At 38.6% G+C, this 22,597-nt stretch overlaps 1 protein-coding gene across 2 annotated transcripts in view; it reads left to right on the top strand.

The window, feature by feature from the left end:
* Positions 1 to 10,578: 10,578 nt before the first annotated feature.
* Positions 10,579 to 22,597, top strand: part of LOC117435258 (protein argonaute-2) — a 57,324-nt gene continuing 45,305 nt past the window's right edge. Inside the window, exon 1 of one of the 2 annotated variants that reach the window (XM_034058287.3) lies at positions 10,579 to 10,997. In XM_034058287.3, coding sequence (XP_033914178.1) covers positions 10,973 to 10,997 — 25 coding nt within the window. In that variant the 5' untranslated portion in view covers positions 10,579 to 10,972. The remainder of the gene's footprint in view (positions 10,998 to 22,597) is intronic. The other variant, XM_034058289.3, reaches the window with a different exon arrangement.

Here is a 22,597-nt window from a genome sequence, read left to right as displayed (position 1 = left end):
TAAAACGTATTACCGTATTTATAGGTAAGATCACTTACTAACAAAGTAATTCATACTTAATACTAAATACACAAAACTAATAAATGCTTTACTAATAATAATGGAAGTACAGGAAATAAGCTTATCCTCTTTAATGGTTCTCAACAGGTTCTCTATCAGTGCGGTGTATATAGCGTTGAAAAATATCGATTAAAACGTACTTTATTTAAAGTGTATTGGCTGTAAAGGCCATGTGAGCTAATAACAGCTCAAAGGCGTCCCGGGAGGAAGGAGGGAGAGGGTTCCAGTTGCATACAGCACTTAGTTAGCACTCAGTTTCACAATGCATATATTATTAAATATAAATAAATAAATAAATAAGAAAAAAACCAACACATGCAAACATAACTTTAAAACAAACACGTGTGTTTGACTGGATCCAGAATGCGCCTGGGAGAACAGGACGATGCAGGTGGAGTAACACGCCCCCAGCAGAAACAGCCTGGCTTACTTAAACACGGTCAGTGAAGTCAGATATTACACGATCACCTTACAAACAATGCATGAGTGTATATTACTATAAAGCAGCTACATTCCAAGCTTGAAGTTATGAGTTAACAATGCGACTATATAATAATCATGCAAATTAGCTTAAAAAGGCAGTGTACATTAGGTTAAGGAAACCGCAGTTGGCCGACATCCACGTCCAAGGGGAGTCCAGGATGAAGATACAGTTGGCAACACCCGACCTCGCCCTCAACAGCGGGGAAGGATTGCGTTGCACATGTCAGCACCCAGGCAGAGCACACGCTCAGCACAGATCAGGGGAAAAGGCAGACGTGTCGTCTCGCTCACTGCCCGTGCTCCACGGGTTTATACAGCGTAACAGAAACAAAACAGCCCGACTGTTATGCCTTGTTCACACTACCATTTTATACCGGTATCGTTGCGGAGCCGTACCGAAACATCTGTCCAGACTGGAGTTCGTATCGGTGTCGTACCGATATAACTGTATCGGAACGAAACTCAAAATAGAGCAGGTTTCGTACAGTTTCAATACTTTAAACAGCTTTACATTTATCATGGCTACACCAAAGAATACCAAAATGTGACAAAATAATTTCAACAAAATTAGTGATGATGACGAGGTAAAGCGTACTGCAGAGCGGTGCAGCTCTAAAATACAATCCCTCGTGAGGGAATATCAAAAAGCAAAAAATAAAATAAAATAATGCATTCCCAAAATCGTGATTAAGCCCGTTGTCATGTCAAACACACACAATAAATAAAAGATATGGATACATTTTTAATTTGAACAGCAGCATCAAAACAAACCAAAAAAAAAACCCACAGAATGATGATACAGAACTTCCTTCAACAAGTTCAACCGTAAGGTCTGAAGAACAGCGAGGAGGTGGTGGTGTGAGTAAAAAACATCAAGCCATTATTAACCCTGCAAAATTAAGGAAATACGAAGACAGCTGTACTGATAATAAATAGGTTTACGTCGGAGTTTGTAGTAAACAACCACTAGAGGGCAGTGTTACATTGTGATATATAAGAGCGTGTTTCTGTTACTAAAGGGCTTGAAATGTTAACCAGCGTGGTGTACAGTCATAACAAAACTCGCTACTAGAAGTAAAACCAAATTGTTGTATATAAAAAGCTAAACTGGATACGATTTGTGAACTTCCTCGAAGCATTCAAAGTAGAACCGGTGATTCATCTGGCAAGACAAGTGTCGGTACCAATGAAAGAAAGATTACGTGTGGAACTACCGCTTGCCAACCAAAACACTTCCACAGAACTGCACAGCAGTTATTCGAGCGAATTGACGGCGTGGGAGTTTTCCTGGACGGTGTTATCATATGGGGAAACACTAAAGCAGCATGACAAACGACTGCGCAGCGCTGGAACAAGCACTGAAGTCGGGCTTGAAATTGAACAGTGAGAAATGCCTGTTCACGGGCCAAGAGCTAAGTTACCTGGGAGACAAGCGGTCTACTGAGGGCATAAAGCCAGACCCTGAAAAAATGAAAGCAATTAACGAACTCCCAGACCCAAGCAACAAACCTGACTTACAGCGATGCCTTGGGTTCAAGGAAGATTTGTTTCGAATCTGTGAGCGAGGTGCCTCATAGAACCGAAAACAGAATGGCAATGGAACCTCGAACATGCAAAAGAGTGGAAAGAACTGAAAACCTTTCTCACAAGAGAACCGGTTTTAAAATTCTGTGATGCAAGTAAACCACTGAGCATTAAGGGATGGACTGGGTGCAGTGTTACTGCAGCAGCATGAAACACATTTGCTTCCTGTATGTAGCATTTGCATCTCGCTCAATGACATTGCTGAAAAACAAAACAAATTATATATATATATATACACACACACACACATACACACAGTGCCGTGAAAAAGTATTTACCCCCTGTCTGATTTTCTGCATTTTTCACATTGTATTTGGTCAGATTTTTTTGTGGGTTGTAGTAGTATGTAGTAGTAAATTACACCAAAGTTTGGTGCTTCTTTCATTTGTTTGGTGTGCAAGGTAATCAAACATGCAATCTTCAGGTGTGAAAAAGTTATTGATAATTAGAGTCAGCTGTTTGAGTACTTTGGTTAACAACCAAGCCTGATTTGGGCCAGCCCTGCCCAATATAAATCTGACTAACTTTGGCCCTTACCATCAGAGTGAAGTTGTCAGCACACAGGTTCTAGAGGCACATCATGCCACGAACAAAAGAAATTCCTGAAGACCTCCGGAAAAAAGTTGTTGATGCCTATCAGTCTGGAAAGGGTTACAAAGCCATTTCTAAGGCTCTGGGGCTCCACCAAACCACAGTCAGAGCCATATTGTCCAAATGGAGAAAGTTTTGGACAGTAGTGAATCTTCCCATGAGTGGCCATCCTGTCAAAATCTCTCCAAAAGCAAGGAGTAAAATCGTCCAGGAAGTCACAAAGAACCCTAAAACAACATCCAGGGATCTGCAGGCCTCTCTCGCCTCGGCTAAGGTCAGTGTTCATGACTCCACCATCAGAAAGACACTGGGCAAAAATGGGATTCATGGCAGAGTAGCAAGGCGGAATGTATTTATATTTGACGGCGTAGCCGCGTTGTTTTGTTTATTGTTTTGACGGCGTAGCCAAATATTATTGTATTGCATTGTTTAGTAGCGGTAATTAAAAACCTTGTGCAGAAGGTGGCCATCTCCTGAATTAATTAAGTGATTAATTTGTTGCTAATCGGGAGATGGTCACCTGCATAAAAGCCTGCAGCTCTCTGCGCTCTGGGTGGGTTATACAGAGGAGCAAGAGGAGAGATTTATTTAAGACATACAGGATCAGTGAAGACTACTGCCGAGCCTGACCGGTATCATTTCATTTTGTGTTTGTTTTTGTTTAACTGTTTTATTTTGCTCTGTGAGCACAGTGTTTTTGTTTAAATATTTTATTTATTTTTGTATTGAAATAAACGGTGCGCAGCGTCTTCTTTTTGACTGCAGTAATGCCTTTGTGTTTTCCTTCCTGACTCTGGCCTGACGTCACCACTTGTCCATCCCTGTCACATTCCCCAAAGCTTTTTTCACTATTAGCACCAATTAGAATTCTAAAACCTGTTAAACCAAGTGTGAGGGATAGCGCAAGCAGACAGACCTCAGGAGACCAAAACTGCAGAGTGAAGTGCCGAAGCACGTATTTATTAAAAGAGAAATAAAACAAAAACACGAAACAAAAAAAAGCACAAGGGAAAAATAAAGGTTTAAACAAACATACAAAAACTGTTCATGCTGGGCAGAGCCTTCACTGAACTTTTAAAAGACAATACAGAGACACAAAAACCCAACACAGGTTCACTCACCAAACTCCTCTCTAAATGGAGCCCTGGGCTCTCTTTATGGGATGTGGCTGGAGCCTAATTAATCAATAATTAGTAAGGCTCCAGCCACACTCGCATGTTTTTGACATCCCCGCCAACCACCAATAATTATACCTGGGCAGAGCTATCGCTCTGCCACATCAAGTTATAACCCAGGAAAACAGAACAAAACCAATGTACAAACTCTGCAGTAGAGGTATGGGAAAAATTTAATGTAGCCTTGTAAAGATGGATCTACACTGGATGCGAGCGAATTTTGTATCTACATCAAAAGAGAATATATTTTAGCAGAAACTGTCACGTGCCCCTGTCCTTATCCCTCTCGCTGTTCTCTCACCCAATCCCACACAAGACAGAGGCGGCCCATTACAACACCACTCACGCAGCACCAGTGGTGTAATTTAGCGGTGGGGGGTGGGGGGGGGGGTATTTGCCCTGCGTTTGCCACCCCTCTCCCCCACACCACCTCAACACCCTACTAAAGTCCCAGGTTTTTTTTTCAAGTTGTTGCCAATTTTGTTTCAGAGTAGTAAGACTGTCTGTTTGTGGAATTAGCCATTTGACTGTAGGGGTGACACCCTGTCAGGGAACAAATGTTACATTCATAATTATAATAAAACACAGACCTAGCACACTTTGAGTGCCTTTGACGGCTGAAAGCATATCTACAATCAACCAACCATGACTGAAGCTGTATATTCTTCATGGTTATCACAGATTTCTCGATTTCTGTGAAATGTACCCATTGCTGTGTAATATGTAATTCCATGTGAAAAGTCCCTTTTCTGAAAAGAATATTCATATTTGTATCCCTAAAAAATAAATACAGCAAATGTTTGCTTTATTGACACACTACCAGTTACACTGAATGTATGAACCTGGCAGCTGGTTTAGTTTGCTTCCGGTAAATGATCGAACACATTGCTTTATATTTGTGTGAGGCCTGGGGAAATCTCTGCAGTCTCTGATTTAATTGAGTGTCGGAATGATGTCAAAATCTGGATGTCTCAAAAAAAAATTGCAGTTAAGCTCAGATAAGACAGAAGTTTTGATTTTGGGTTCTCAGCAAGAACTGGAATTTGCCAATTCTCTAAAAACAGAGCTGAGTAATTTAAATTCAAACCCCAAATCAGATATCTGTATTTGTGTAACGCTGTATGTTTGTGTAACGCTGTGTCTGTGTTTTTGTGTAACGCTATGTCTGTGTGTTTGTGTAACGCTATGTCTGTGTTTTTTGTGTAACGCTGTGTCTGTGTTTTTGTGTAACGTTGTCTGTGTTTTTGTGTAACGCTATGTCTGTGTGTTTGTGTAACGCTATGTTTGTGTAATGCTATGTCTGTGTGTTTGTGTAACGCTATGTCTGTGTTTTTTGTGTAACGCTGTCTGTGTTTTTGTGTAACGTTGTCTGTGTTTTTGTGTAACACTATGTCTGTGTGTTTGTTTTGTTTCCCTCACTTATTTATTTTTTGGTGGCTAAATGAGGCAGGCTGTACTTGCTGTTCTTCAACACAACATAAGCATTTCTTGTAAACCCTGTTTAAGAAAGCTGCACAATATCAGTAGTCACACAATGCCACATTGGAACACTAACAAAAACATTTAAATAAACCCTGCCATATTTTAATAGTAATTAAGTGACTTGAATTTTGAAGGATAATTTTTGTCCCTAATACAAAACTACATGTAAACCCAAATCAAAAAGATACTACAACATAGCATGCCAAAAAGCTGAGACTTATTTTATTTTGCATGTAAACGAAGCCAATGTCAATGTCCCATGTTGCTGTTACCAAGATGAGAGAAATAGTATTTGGAAAGACTTTGAAGTGTAGGAGTAAGTCACAGAACTACAACTGTGTGATTAATGTGCATTAACAGTATTGTGTTTAGTTACTGTATTACTACATTTTAGATTTGAATCAGGCAAGCAAGAAAAGGCTATTTGGAAAAGTCTGACTGAGGTCATAGGGATTGGTTAGAGACATCTGCTGGTGACAGTGAGTACTGCAGGTAAGTTATTCCTTCATTCAGGGATGTGTCAGTTCACTGGACCACAATCTGTTCTTGACTGTTCTTGCAAACTAAGCAAGGTTGGTGCTCTTGGGATGCTTGACATTTGGGCTGTCATAAATAGAATATTGCATAACGTTGTGTACCATACATGCTGTTATCTACCCCGAGTGGGCTTTCTGGGGGTAAAACTCAGCCGGTATCTTACTGCAGCATATACTATGTATTATACAATCTATATATTGTAGTAAATAATACAAAAATAAACGTTATAGTGACATCATTTCCACAAACCCATACAAAGAAATTACATCAGTATTAAGGTCTACTATATATACTGTATTAACATAAACAAGTACTAAAACAGTAAAATACATTTCAACCAATTATCTTTTACAGTGTAACCCTTACTAAAAGTATACCTTGCAGTTTATTACTGTGTTTTTACCATGTTTACTATAGCTACCCATTCCTGTCACTGTGCTTTCATTGTCCTTTACCAAGGCATACAACAGTAAACTCAGGGGGCGGGGGGGGGGGGGGCATTACAGCATACCAAAGTTAGTCCACTTGATGCGTCTAACTAGTGGATTAAGCAGGTTTAGCCCACTTGCTTGGACTAAAGAGGAGGACTAACTTAGTACTATGAAGTATAAGACTAACTTAGTACGCTAGCTTGTCCTACGTTTATACAGCACATTTTAAAACAGCTCCATCATTCTCTGAAATGACGTCTGAAAATTAAAATGAAAAGTGAAGACTTTTGTTCAGTAAGGTTCAGTCGCCGATTGCTGAGTCACATGAAGTGCTTCCTGCTCAGTGCAAGGTACTGTAGACCCACATAACCCAGTGTCTCAAGTGAAAGGCAACACTTCACCACTGTCACGAAATAAACTGTATCACCCACCACGAGCACTACAGCACGCACCCAGGACTGGTGACCGTGTTTGTGTTACTGTGGGGCGGATATTATTGTTTATTATTTGGGACTGCAATCCTATTGTTATTTACCCTGTGCAGTACACATTGAAAAAGGCTTGTAACCTGGAGGTCCCCAGTTTAAATCCCACCTCAGCCACTGACTCACTGTGTGACCCTGAGCAAGTCACTTAACCTCCTTGTGCTCCGTCTTTCGGGTGAGACGTAATTGTAAGTGACTCTGCAGCTGATGCATAGTTCACACACCCTAGTCTCTGTAAGTTGCCTTGGATAAAGGCATCAGCTAAATAAACCAATAATAATAATAATATTGCTGGGGGATTGTTGTTTGGTCGCCAGACCTGGAAACCATTAATAAAATCCTTTTCAAACTGGATTACAATCATCTCTGTCTGTTTCATTCACATACTGCATCACTCCTGCATCGGCTTCCACTCAGTCACACATTGATACACAATATTAAGCAATTACACATTTTCTAGGTAGACTGAGAATGTAGCCTATAATTTAAATATGCAGCACCTTTTTCTTTTTTTCTCATTTATTATGGTTGAGGAACAAAATATTCTGAAGAAACTGGTTTTGTTTTATTCATACAAATGTTGCAAAAACTGTAATAAAGTGCCACACAATAAGATACTCCTATATTTAAATAATAGTAATAACAAAAATGCACATTTGATGTATTCAATTTAACCGACTGAAACGTCACATGTATAATTAGTATTATATAAACAACACATTTAGAACTTAACGTTCAGTGTCCATGCAGCAACAGGGTACCGGCGAGTTAAAATGCAAGTATGATCCGCTAGTGTGGAATGTGCACAAAAACCAAGTACAATTAGGCCTATCGATATAGATTATGACTATATATTTTAAATGTGTCTGCCCGAATCACGCCTAATGTAGTCTAATAAAAACACTTTTTTATCAATACTGTATTTGCTTTTTTCATATTTCAAATGTTTTTAATCAAATGTTCGTAATGACGATGTACAAGATGTCTGAGTTTGTCTTTACACCTTAAATTCTGAATTTCCATCCGCACTTGTAGAGGCTTATTATGGGTTAGTCCTCATTGTCTGGCTAACTTGTTCCTCTTGTTCAGGCTAGCTAAACCACTTACTGTTTGGTACACTGCAATCAAGACTAACTAAGTACAGAGCTGCAGGATTTGCTAGACCGCTTTTTAGTCCACTTGATGCGGACTAAAGTCCGCTAGGCCAAGCTTCTGGGAAAGCGGTGAGCCAGCTTTCAGCACGAATGCAAGGGAAATACAATTGACTATCAACACCCTCAGCTCATACCGTCTTGAGAAGGAAAAAGAGAAATGGCTTCTTCTGTATGACAGTTTTTCCCCTCGGTTGGCAGGACCGAGTGCTTTATCCCAGGAAGGGGCCTATCGGCAGCTCTGGTATAGAGAGCTCAGCGATACCTACCCAATGGGCAGGCATATCCCATATGTAATGTCATTGGTGGTCGTCTTCGAATTGAAAGGGAACCAGGGTTACGGAAGTAACCTAACTATTTGTGCAAGCTTCTCAAGCAATTCTCCAACGTGCTACAGTTGTAATTTTCCTGGGATGTCCACTTCTTTCCATCGTTTCATTTGAATTAGTCTTCTGATACTTCTTGATTATTGCTCTGATAGTGAATTTTGGTATTCACTCTATGTCCTTTGGTTTGACCATGATGTGCTACAGTAAGTGCACACACTGTTTTTCTTCAGTTGACTCACGCTAAATTGATAAGTACTGGTTTCTATTGATGAACAGTGTTTTAAACTGGCTCAGTTAAGGCAAACCTTAACTTAAACAGATTTTAAATGAAACGGTGCCAATACATTTGTCATGCACAGATATTTCATCTACTTCAATTTCAGTGGTTTTGTGAAAGCTTAGTTCTGCACGAATACAATTTGTTTATTTTGTTTCTGACATGTTATGATCATTAATTTTACTGTACTTTTCAATATCCAAGTTTGTGGATATTGTTTGTTATATTTGCATTATGAAGACCACTAGTTACTAAACAGAGGTATATAATTCTATACCATGCATTACTATATTTCTTAGCTACATTTCACTTTTGCTCCAATACTCTGGAATCTACCACACTCTCTCCCTCCTCCTCAGCTAAGAACCTCTGAGTCACCCTGGACCCCTGCCTCTCTTATTCCCAGCACATCTCCACTCTGGTACGCACTTGCCGATTCTTCCTGAGCAACATACAAAGAATCCGACCCTTCCTCACCAACTACGCCACCCAGCTCCTGGTCCAGGCCCTGGTACTCTCCTGCCTAGACTACTGCAACTCCCTCCTGGCTGGCCTCCCTGCGTCCGCCACCCGTCCGCTTCAGCTCATCCAGAACTCCGCTGCTCGCCTGGTGTTCTCTCTGCCTCGCTTCTCCCACGCAACTCCACTGCTCTGCTCACTCCACTGGCTCCCGATCACCGCTCGCATCCAGTTCAAGACTCTTGTACTAGCCTACAGATGCCTTGACCAGACTGCACCCAGCTACCTCCAGACCCTCATCTCTCCCTACACCCCCACTCGACCTCTCCGCTCCTCCTGCACTAGAAGACTGGCTCTACCTCCTTTACGCTCCCCTGCCTCCAGAGCCCACTCCTTCTCCACCCTCGCCCCGCAGTTGTGGAATGACCTTCCTACAGATGTCAGGACTGCCCAGTCCCTGACCACCTTCCGGCACCTCCTCAAGACTCACCTCTTCCGACAGCACCTGTAGAACTCCTCTTTTTTTTCCCATATGGACACTCTTCCTTAAATGCGCTTTACTTGCTCTTATCTGCCCCCTGTTTTACTGCATTTAATCCTGTACTTTAGAGTACTGTAATCTGTCAAGTGTTATTTAATCTGTAGTATTTTGTATTTAATTATATCCTGATGTAACTATCACTGACACTGTTATCTGCTCCGTTATTGAATCGTATTTTGTCATACTTGTACTTGCTAGAACCAAAGTCATTGTATTTATCTTGCTCTTAATTGTATTATTACTTGTAATGTGATTCTTGAAATGTATTTTTGTTTACGACTGTAAGTCGCCCTGGATAAGGGTGTCTGCTAAGAAATAAATAATAATAATAATAATAATACCATGTAACACCACAGATGGATCATTTTCAAGCCATTTTGCTGAGGCAGCAGTGTTGGAGTAGTGGTTAGGGCACTGGACTCTTGACCGGAGGGTTGTGGGTTGTGGGTTCAATCCCCAGTGGAGGACACTGCTGTTGTACCCTTGAGCAAGGTACTTTACCTAGATTGCTCCAGTAAAAACCCAACTGTATAAATGGGCAATTGTATGTAAAAATAATGTGATAACTGTATAATGTGAAATAATGTATAATGTGATATCGTGTAACAATTGTAAGTCGCCCTGGATAAGGGCGTCTGCTAAGAAATGAATAATAATAATAATAATAATAATAATAAGTTGCTCAAATCAAGATTGTTTAGCTATTGTGGCTTTGGCTTACAAGTTTTAAAAGGTTTCTAGAAAGTGAAAACATAGCAAGGTGCTATAACGCATAGTGAAAGCATTGTAAAGCAAAAGTAATCATTGTAATAGAGAGCTATGGTAAAGCATGATATGCAAACTGCAAAAGCACCGTTCAAATTTACCGTGGTTAACTTTTAGAAGAGAAACTAGCCAAAGTTGCCTTAAAATGGCAACACTACCAAGACCTAAATTCGCGTCATATAAATTGGCCAAACGTTCCCTGGTGTTATGCGCTTAATTTGAGTAGATTAGCTTTGTTGGGCACTCGCTGCCGACTCTGAAACCGCGTGTTTGGATTGTGACACTACTCCCGCCGGTAAGAGATTCAGAGAGGGAAACTAAACTGGACTTTTACCAATTCATTCACTCACAAAGTCGGAGCCGGAGCCAGTGACGTCACCGAAGCGCCTTCCCCTCACCGCCGTGTGTTTCCCTGTTGTTGGGGGAGGAGGAGAGAAAGAAAGAGCATCTAAGCCTCAAATGCAGTCAGTGTTGTGTTTCTGTTTCTCTATGTGCGAGTTTCTTTGAACGTTCACCTCAACTAAAGTAAAACTGATATAATACCCCCCTCCCTCTCGTAAGTGACTACGGAAAATTATTTGTGTTTGAACGTGGAAGCGAAGGTAACGAACCAATCTACGAAATGTACCCCGGAGGAGCAGCTGGTGGTAAGTTACTTCTTATAGTTTTTTTTGTAGTCTTTTAAATTATGTTAAGCGAATTTAAAAGGGTAACGGTTTATTTATGTTGGTGTTTACTTAAAGGTGTGCTAATGGTCCGACAATTCTGTTTGGGACGTTAGTGCCAGTTTGATTCGAATTCCGTTCACAAATTCAGAAATGTAGAGTATGTAATTTTTAAGCGACAAACGTTTAAGTGAGTCCATTAAATAAGAATACAACAAAAAGGCCTGAAAGTGTGTGAGTAGGCGGGGGTTTTTTGTCTTGGGAATATTTTATTTAGAAGTAAAGGTGTTTTTTTGTATTTATGCTTGTGCGTTTTAGTCATTGTTTAAGTGTTAATGGTTATTTATTTTTAAATGTTATTCTTGGTGGTGTTAATGGTGTTGTTTTGTTAGGCCTGAGCGTGAAGCCCCGAGCTGTAGTAAAGCTTAAATCAAATCCTGCAGGCGGCGTATTATCGTGGCAGCAGGACGTGGAATGTTTTGGCAGTGGAGGCACTAATCACTAGGTGTTTACCTTCGCTTCTGTATAAATACAGTTTTAATTAAGGAAACTGGTTTATTCACAACAACAGTGAGAAGGGGATAGGTACAAAATAAATGTAGTAATTTCAAGCTTTTATATTTTTTACGTTACCAGTGACCATTGTACAACACAGTGGAGTATAACACAGTGATCGTCTGAGTTAACAGTACTGTGTTTGTAATATACATGCCTAAATATGCTTCAAAGCAAGAGTGACAGGGATGCAAAACATTCGTTCTTGCTTTAACTGCATGGGATGTAAAAGTTAGTAAAGTATAACATGTTTTACTGTTTTTACTTTACAGTGTCTTTGCTCTGCGCATAAATCCCCCTTTACCTTTTGACTATAAGATTACTTTATATTAAATGCACACAGAGTGCTTTCCCACAATGACCAACAGAACAGTCAAATGAAGAACATTCTGTGGCCACTGTATTTTAATAAACTCTGCATGTACTTCAATACTGGTTTATTCACAATTGAGTTTCTTAACAGTGAGAATTGTTGCAGGTGTTCATTATCTTAAATCGATGTAGTTAACTCTGTAGAGTTTACAATAAACACATTACATTGCCTTTTCCGTATCCTGGTAATACATATTTAACATAGTTTTGAAGTTTTTCTGCGCAGTAGCCATTCATGTTAACCAGCGTGTCAGCAGTGTTGCTGGAGGGATCATGATCTAGATGTCCAAATGATGTTCTGAAAAAAAAAATCTCATTTTGCACTGTCCTAAGATGAGAAATGCTAGTGACTGAATTTGAAAAACACAGTGGTGAACATGCTATTGTGTACTAAAGTGCAGTGGAATTCTGCTTTTGCAGGTAATGTTGGTGACAGACTGAAAGTCCACATGTGATAAAGCTGCTTTGGTACTTTTCTTTTGTTCTAAATTAGGGCAGCAGTGTGGAGTAGTGGTTAGGGCTCTGGACTCTTGACCATAGGGTCGTGGGTTCAATCCCCGGTTGGGGACACTGCTGCTGTACCCTTGAGCAAGGTACTTTACCTAGATTGCTCCAGTAAAAACCCAACTGTATAAATGGGCAATTGTATAAAAAATAATGTAATTGTATGTAAAAATAATGCGATATCTTGTAACAATTGTAAGTCGCCCTGGATAAGGGCGTCTGCTAATAAATAAATAATAATAATAATAATAATAAATTCCTGACTAAGTTGTCTAGCAATTAAAGGCGTTGTTTTTAGTTTAGTTTTTTTTTTTAATCCAAAATTAATGCCGTAAATGCAGGATCATAAATGTGATCTGCAATTGACCATATTCGGTAAAATTCACTGGCATGTAGTCAAGTCAAATTACAGCGTACATTAAGACTCCTCCTCAACCAAACACATAGAAGCTTTCCCAAGGGACACTCGGTAACAAATACAATTGATCAGAGAGATACTGTGGTATTAAATGTGTCAATGAAAATGCTTAAAGGAGAATAAAACTTACTGAAAACTACTGTACATGGAGGAGGGGAGATTTGAAAATAAATTGTAAATTGGTCAGTGCTTTCTTAAAGTACAGGGAAGGCCAGACTAAGGGAGACTGTACTTGGCTACATTGCAGGGGTGGCCAATTTCTAAAAAAACTTTTTGTCCAAGGGACAAAATCCTAGAAAAATATACTTGTCCTTCTTAACAATCTACTTGTCCTTCTTAATTACTCCCCGTCGCACAAAACGCACACACAAAAAAAGTAGAATATAACTCTTAGGATTTTGGTTTAATTTAACAGTGAACACAATCAATCAATTAGTGATTAACAGGTGTGGTCTAGCCTTGTAGCTGGACTGGTTCACTAAATTCTTCGATACACAAAAGGTTCCCTGTGACCCCACCTCACCTCAACAAATGTATAACATACTTTAAGGAAATGTTCCTTTCAGTGCAGTTTGGAACACATTTGCTAGGAAATTTCAAGTAACATACTAAGAGTACAACTATAATAAGCAATATATAGAGGAGGCTGTGTGGTCCAGTAGTTAAAGAAAAGGGCTTGTAACCAGAAGGTCCCCGGTTCAAATCCCACCTCAGCTACTGACTCATTGTGTCCCTGAGCAAGACACTTAACCTCCTTGTGCTCCGTCTTTTGGGTGAGACGTAGTTGTAAGTGACTCTGCAGCTGATGTATAGTTCACACACCCTAGTCTCTGCAAGTCGCCTTGGATAAAGGCATTTGCTAAATAAACTAATAATAATAACAATAATAAAAATAGCTTCTGCCTGTTTTTTCCACTCTTTCTTCGTAAGCTGAATTCAACTCCTGATGTAGAGGTGTTTTAGTTTGTTGCATCACAGACACAAATTAATTGCCAACTCTTACTGCTGCTTTGTGTAATCCTGATTTTCTTGACGTTCTTAGTTTTGTAACTGCTGAACCCCAGATTTATAAAGAACGTGTGTTTTTCTACCAAAATGCATGCAATATTTACAGTAGGCTCCATCAAATACTGCAGACATAAAGTATGTCTTTTCTTTTTAGTACTATACACAGATTGTTAAAATGCTGCATGCTATTTGATCCATCAGTGTTCCAAGCCGTTACAATATCCAGCACAATGTCACGATTAGGAACTACTTAGAAACAAAGGCAAATCACTGCACCTGTGCTAACCACGTATCACTGCGCCACCAAAATCAAAGAAAATACCTGCTGTCATGGAAGATACTGGAGACGTATATAAGGTATACTTTTTTCTAAAACATTAACAAAAGAGACAGTTACAATAATTCTCAATTTATAACAGTACCAGACTACTTTCTAGTATCTTTGAAATCTTCTGTATAGAGCTCACTCCCGAAAGGCCAAAGAGACTGCAAAATGGTTTGATCCATTTCAGGTTTTACCATGAGCTTTTTTTAGATACTTAACCCTGTTTCCTATGCTGTGGCTAATTTAAGATCTTAATAAAATCAACTGCTATCTAATGAGAGACAGTGGAAATTGTATATTAATGTGGACAGAGAGCAAGTGTGATTGCATTGATTGGCATTCCCCCTGGTGCAATGTGGAACTCTTGCTGAAGCATGAGTGTGACAGGGCTGGAGAATTTGTGCACCTCCAGTTCTCCCCGCTGCTGATGAAATCTCCTGCAAAGAGGATATACTGGAATGTAGACAGTCGATTGTATTTTTGTTCAACTCGGCGCACAGATTTCTCCATATATATGGAAAACCGCTTGCCCAGTTGTCATGAAACCTGTTATTAATAATAAGTAGTTTAAGTTATTGAGTATCAGTTTCGGGGTATGAAGGGGGTCTGCCTGGCCGGTCATACTGATAATTTTGAATTTACAGCCGTGGAGAGAGATGTATGTCACTGGCATGCTTGTTTTAAGTCATGAGCAGTCTGTAGTCGGTATTGAAATAGTGTGCTGGATTGCATTGTGCTATTGTATCACTTTTTGTAAATACTATGATATTGTCTGTCACAAAGATTCCTAACCTCATTCCACCTACATGGTGTCAACCTTTTCACATTACTTGCTGGCACCTGATTGGTGGATTCTGGGGTGTCTAAAACAAACAAATAATCTTTCTGTTTTCTCTCCACGGGTTCTTTTTCTTGGTTGCAATAAAATATCACACCTGTGTCTTTCTGAGGTGTTTATTTTATGTATACTGTACATTTGTTTAAAGCGCTGGTGGGGAGATGAGTTTACTGAAAGATGCACCACAGTGTGAGTCACTGTGTGCGGTGTTTTTGATGATTGAAAGTTTGACTAGACTGGATTATTCAAGTCTTTCTTGCTAATTAGTTTGCTTCTCAGTAAATGAGGTGTCAGTACATTTTAAATAAACGGGTACGCAATCTTGAACTAAGTGCAGAATTCCACCCCCTCCCCAGGTTTAACAGGCAAAATGAGATACTGAACTTCTTCATGGTCTGGATGGAGATTTAATTGGTTCAATTAAACAATTTAGAACAGGGTTGGAACAAAGACCAGGACCGAAAAGACCAGCTTTGTTGATGAAACTGACAGGGCTCCAGACTGCGACCTTAAATGTTGTTTTAGTATCACTTTAGTGTTTTAGGCTGCATTCCGGGGTTAGCGATTTTTGATTTAAAAAAAAAAAAAAAAAATCATTTTTTTTTTTCTTTTGTTTTTAAATTATGAATTTAAGGATGTTGGAAATGGTGGTTTGTGAATAATTACACACTAAATTACTTAAATGAATACATAAATAAAGCAAATTATTTTTCATTGTGGCATCCTCTAAATGTGAACTACAAGAATTTAGCGATGGAGTACGCCAGAGAAAAATCCCCCTCACTCATCCCAGTCATTCTTTTCTTTTACTTTTCTTTCTTTGATTTCCTCTTTCTGTGTCAGTCCAAACGCACACAGTTGTTACTTAGGACTGCTTTGCTTTTTATAGTTTGTTCAATTGTTGAAGTTCCTGATTGCACCACTAAATAAACTGTTAATATACTAAATACACTACTATTTTCACAGTGTACAGTAATGTGTAAAATTCAGCAGCATGATTTATTGTGTGTTACCGACAGGCTAAAGTAAAGTGTGCTACAGGTATTAATTCATATGTCCGGTTTAGCGAGGGACTAATTATAATGAAAACCTTTTTGATATAAAAATATTTTATTTGGTGGTGAAGGTGGGGGCCACTGGAGGTCCATTGCCCGGGGCCCACAAAAACCTGGCGTCGGCCCTCATAATAGCCAGTGCCATGGTAATTAATTCAGAAGTTACTGAGTCGAAGAGTGGAACGAAAAATTAAACTCGCTCCACCACTAGATGGTATTCTCTTTTTGAGCTGGTACAACTCGAAAAGGATACTTGCTATTCCTTATACCGGGGCTTAAATTCATAATTATGAACGGTTATTTTCATGGGGACTGTAGCAGTTTATTTTCTTGATTGAAATAAGTCACTACTATCAGCAGACCAGAAACAAGATATCGGGTTGGTTGCCTGAGAATGTACGCACTTAACTAGTTTGAAACATTATAACTAGGCTTTCTACTATTCGATTTTTATTTTTTTGCCAAAACGACGATTAATAGACGTTTATTTTAGAAAGTATTTACCGCTTTTTTTCAATCTTTATTTGTCAATTCCAGCAGAGAATGGGTGAAATCGACTTCGATGCTTTAAAAACAAACAAAAAAAAAAAAACAGGCTTTTATGCCACTGAAAAACGGCTCATTTAGCGAAACCCCTTTATCATATTCTACATGCAACAAAACCATGGTTACCAACATTCTAATTGAAATAACATTTGGTCATAGCTGAGCTATACATTTAAAAATGTATAGCTTAGCTATAGGGCAGCAGTGTGGAGTAGTGGTTAGGGCTTTGGACTCTTGACCAGAGGGTTGTGGGTGGGGACACTGCTGCTGTACCCTTGCAAGGTACTTTACCTACATTGCTCCAGTAAAAACCCAACTGTATAAATGGGTAATTGTATGTAAAAATAATGTGATATCTTGTAACAATTGTAAGTCGCCCTGGATAAGGGCGTCTGCTAAGAAATTAATAATAATAATAATAATAATAATAAAATTGTCTCAAATAAACCGTAAAAAACGCAGCATATAAAAGTGTTTTACACAAATGTTTATAGCATAAATTTATGAGTAAAAATATATGCACAGAACAAAACATTGGATAGTTGAACAGAACTAAGTTATTATTCGGAGTCTGAGCTCCCCCTAAGGCAGACCGGTCCGCTTCGTCCTGCCACGGAGACTTCAGCCGTCGGCAAGGGTATTGTGCACAATATTCATTAAGTGTTTTTCTCTTGTGCCCCATTTTCAAATCAAACTAGTAACTGTCACCGTATACCTAAAGCAAAAGCTTATATCCACCTTAACCCGCTAATTTAAAAGTAGGCTTTTTGAATGACAGGCACTGTAGCTGGCTAATGAGAGCATTCTAGCACTGCTTCAGTCAACGAGATCTGTCAGAACAGGGTGAAACTACAGTACTAACAGACCACTGAGATGACTGACAGCGACCCCCTGCCCTTCAGAGCGGAACGGAGACGAGACAGACCGCAAATATAAAATCTAGACATGATTTGTAAATGATTATTTTTGGTAAGAAAATAAAAAATAGCGAGTGGTTTTACAGACGTTTATCGTATATAAATTTATTTCAATCAAACTAATATTTTTTGGGAATTCGACATTAACAAGCTTTATCGATTTAATATCAAAGTAGCAAGCCTAGATATAATGAATTGAAGTACTTGACTGAATGGCCTGAGAAACTACAGTATTTAGAAAAGTGTCAGCACTAGTTTATGAAAACCTTTTTATTTTCTTTATAGTAATTTGTGAATCTAAAACCAAGAATGTAACGCCTGTCTTTTTATACAATGCAATTTACTTAAATGTGCTGGGAATCTGAGAATTGCACCTGTGGTTGATTCACGCATTTGTCTTTTGGGGTTTTACTTATTTGAAGTTGGAGTTTTACTTGGGCCCTAAGTGTACTTGTATGTAATTTCTTAGCTGGCGACTGAAACAGAAAAACAAAACGTGTAAGAATGTATCAATGTGCTTGCTGTTCACACTTGTCTGCGAGCAAAGGGACTGAGTTCGTTTGGATGCGAGATGAAGTTCTTTTTTTCCCAATTTTTTTCAGGACCGAGTCAGTTTTGTGTTCGCAATTATTATTATTATTATTTGTTTATTTAGCAGATGCCTTTATCCAAGGCGACTTACAGAGACTAGGGTGTGTGAACTATGCATCAGCTGCAGAGTCACTTACAATTACGTCTCGCCCGAAAGACGGAGCACAAGGAGGTTAAGTAACTTGCTCAGGGTCACACAATGAGTCAGTGGCTGAGGAGGGATTTGAACCGGGGACCTCCTGGTTACAAGCCCTTTTCTTTAACCACTGGACCACACAGCCTACTTGAGTTTGCAAGTGCACTCGGGCATATTGATGTATTGCTCCATTTTTAATATAGCACGTTTATTACATATTGCTGGAAGAAAGCACTGGTGGAGATCATTTTAATGAATCCATTTCTTGAATGCCTACAGTAGGAGAATGCAGTTTACCCAATTCTGCATGGTTCTCCTAATGTCACCATTTAAAACAAGGTAATCTGATAATCTGAGAACACATTTTTCTCAAATTACATATTTGACTGTTTTTGTGATTTTTGTCCAGTTCGGGTGGGATTTTGGTTCCGTTTCTCGCACTGTCCATATAGTTTAGGCTTACCAGATTTCTACAATGAAAATCGGGGATGTTTTTTGTAATTTAATGCAATTTGCTGAAGCCATTAACAAACATAACAGTATATAAAATAACACAATAATAGTTTAAAAATTAAACTTCGGTTGAATTTGTTACTGATCATAACAACTCATTATTGTATTTATATTGTTTAGACAAAACATGTTAAATATTCTAAAAGCCTGATTTTAAAAAAGAGTATTACCATTTAAACACATGGTATGCACTTAATAAGAATAATAATCCATAAAATTGTTTTTTATTTGAGTAGCGCTAACACACTTAATACATTACTCTACTATTAACTTGCTGAGCACGCTGATACAGTTTTATAAAACACTTTTACTGTGTCGGACTGGGAAAAACTTAAAGGGGAACTGTAATGCAAATTAATATATAACCATTTCAATAAAAAAAAAAAAAACATGTTAACTAAAGCTTTTGACACATTTTCAGCTTCTCCTTGAGCAGTGTATTGTATAAAAACCATTAAAACAAATAAACATTGAATGTATTGGGGCTCTCTTCCGTCTTGCTTTGTGTGACGTCCTGTCGTTCTCTCTCTATAGTCACACATAGTATTCTATTGAGCAGATGTCCCGTTTCTATATTATGTAGCCATTGTTTTGTTATGGCAGCCCTTTGTTGGTTTAAAGGCTTGGCACACACAAATAATTTTTGTTACTGTTTTTCCTTTTGTTATTTTTGCACCTCAACGCTTTGCATTCTGACATACTTCACCCAGCCGGCGTTCACTGGTGTGGATGTCTGTGAACGACATGACGGAACAGCGGCGCCAGAAAGGTTCCAATAGGGCGGCGGACTGCATTTCCAACTGACCCAGAAAGCTGACAAAAAAATTGAAATACTGGCCAAACGCTTGACTTTTTAACAAAATTGCCGCAGCGAGACGCATTTTATGTATACAGAGCATTTAGAGAGCCTTATTATTTTGAGTACACTTCACTATCTGTGAAACACACAATGCGGAAATGCCTGCCAATAATAATAATAATAATAATAATAATAATAATAATGATAATAAATTGATTTACTACTTACCACCAACATGCAGACCCATTGTATAAGTTAACATCACTGATTGTTTATTGTTTTAATGTTACTGAATATTGTTAAATATTCATAACCGTTCATTTTGAAATTCAGAAGAAGCACAAACTATATACAGTCAGTTTTCTTCAATGTGCACAATTTATTTACAGGCTGTTTGCCAGGAATACAAGCCTGTCGTCCTGCTCTGCACTTTTTTGTTTTGTTTACATCGAATACACAGAGGGGCGTACTTACAAAGCATTTTCAAAACTGATTCGCTGGTAGGATGGGACCAGCAAATCAGATGCTAGTTAACATGAGCAGGAAAAGAAGAGCACGCCCACTGCTTGTCTGGCAGAAATACTGTAAATAGCAAGGCGTTAGGTGCATTTTATTAATAAAATTAAATAATGTTATTAACTATGCATGTTCAAAAATGTAGTTATTGAATCGATTATCCAGTATTTATATCGATGTATATAATGAGGAATGGAATCGAACGAAAAATCCCAACTTCCTGAAAATGTTATGTAGTGATTTTTGTATAGACTGTATATATTATAGTAAGAGTGACTGACAGTTTCTTGTTTAAACCCGATTTTGAGGGGTATGTTTTCTTGGAAGTTTCAAAACCGATCGGGACGCCGTTTGGCACACTTGGTGTCCGTATCGCAGAGAATTTCTTTTGGTATAGATTGTGAAAATCCATTCGGTAGTTTTAAAGTTACAGTATGGCTTTTGTCAACAAAATTTAAAAGAATGGTTTAAAACAAAGGTTACTGTTACAAATGTTTGTATACTGGAAAAAGAAAAGTACACAAAACAATATATTGTCTAACGTCACATGTGTTCATATTCGAATTGTTCTAATTATCTTTAAAATTCACATGTCATTGGTTTGTCACAAACAGTGATTTTTTTTTTTTTTTTTTTAACACTAGAAGCACCAGAGATATACTCATACCTAGAAGCCCAGCAGCAGTCTTTCTGACGGCTGTATTCAAAACACTAAATAGTGTAACGAAAGGAGAAACAGTCAGATGTAATTCAGTTTATTTTTTTAATTGAGTACATTACATAAACATCTGAACAACCGAAGCATGTTGACTCAGAAATGTCTTCATAGAGACAATGTGGGGAAGCTATAAAAAAGGCCAACAAGATGCTCGGATATATTGTGAGAAGTGTTGAATTGAAATCAAGGGAAGTAATGTTAAAACTTTACAATGCATTGTAAGACCTCACCTAGAATATTGTGTTCAGTTCTGGTCACCTCGTTGCAAAAAGGATATTGCTGCTCTAGAAAGAGTGCAAAGAAGAGCGACCAGAATTATGCCGGGTTTAAAAGGCATGTCGTATGCAGACAGGCTAAAAGAATTGAATCTATTCAGTCTTGAATAAAGACGACTACACGGTGATCTGATTCAAACATTCAAAATCCTAAAAGGTATAGACAATGTCAACCCAGGGGACATTTTTGACCTGAAAAAAGAAACAAGGACCAGGGGTCACAAATGGAGATTAACCCTTTGCGGTCCATTTATTCAGCACGTCTCAGGCGCATCAGGTCCTATTTATTTTCACACGTGCAGTTTATTTTAGACGCGCTGTTTAAAAGTGTTTTTATTCACAGTAAAACAGGTTTAAAAGGCACTGCATATCAACAGGACACTCAGTACTGCATCTCCAGCACCGCCCCACCCCTTGTTTGCTATATTTTTTACATACCTAGTACATACCAATAAATCATCTCCTGATCACTCGTTTTATCACCAAACTCCTCAATAATGCGATCAAAGTCATTATTTTATTACTATAACATCTAAAAAAAGCTCTGCAAATGTCTGTGATATTCTTTGAGCGCTGGATGCAGAAGCAGCTATCTTGTTTGTTTATGTCCATGTTATCTAAGTGGTGTCGGGGCTATGTGTATTCATGAGATACGCCACCCCCCCTTTATTTATTTATTTATTTTTTTCTCTCTGTCTCTCGATTTCTCTCGGCTCCTATCGGTCTCACTCGGCCATTGAATGGTTTTCTCAGCTTTTTCCGGAGAAAAAACGACTAGAGACCTGTTCTTTACGTCTTTTTGATGATGTCGGACAGGAAAGGGAAAATTGCAATGTTGGACCAGGTCTGACATAGGACCGCAAAGGGTTAGATAAAGGGGCAGTCAGAACAGAAAATAGGAGGCACTTTTTTTACACAGAGAATTGTGAGGGTCTGGAACCAACTCCCCAGTAATGTTGTTGAAGCTGACACCCTGGGATCCTTAAAGAAGCTGCTTGATGAGATTCTGGGATCAATAAGCTACTAACAACCAAACGAGCAAGATGGGCTGAAATGGCCTCCTCTCGTTTGTAAACTTTCTTATGTTCTTATTATATTAGCGGCGGCTACTTTTTCTTAAAATATATCACGATTATTTTCAGGTGTTATTGTCAATTTTTTGTTGTATTATCATACTGTAACGTTATATATATATATAGTACATAATAGCTATACATTTGCACCAAAAAAAAAGCATATTCCCTTTGTTGTGATATCGTAAACATATGTACCCAGGTGCTTGTCAGAGATGTTGAGGGTTCATGTATAGAGGCTGTAGCCTTTAAGAAGGGCATGATGGGATATCAGATGAGCCCTTGTCAGCTTATATACAATCCTTCAGTGCAGAGAGGTGCTGTATTAACACCAGCAGAATATAGTAAACCCAGTTGCATGCAATTGTTGTGATGGTGTGAGTACTTTTGTTTATAAAAAAAAAAGAAAAAAAAAATCCTAAA

The sequence above is a fragment of the Acipenser ruthenus genome, chromosome 3 (genome assembly GCF_902713425.1).
Source record: "Acipenser ruthenus chromosome 3, fAciRut3.2 maternal haplotype, whole genome shotgun sequence".
NCBI classification, from domain to species: Eukaryota; Metazoa; Chordata; class Actinopteri; order Acipenseriformes; family Acipenseridae; genus Acipenser; species Acipenser ruthenus.
Note: the sequence above shows the minus strand (reverse complement) of the source record. Positions and strands in the feature narration are given on the sequence as shown.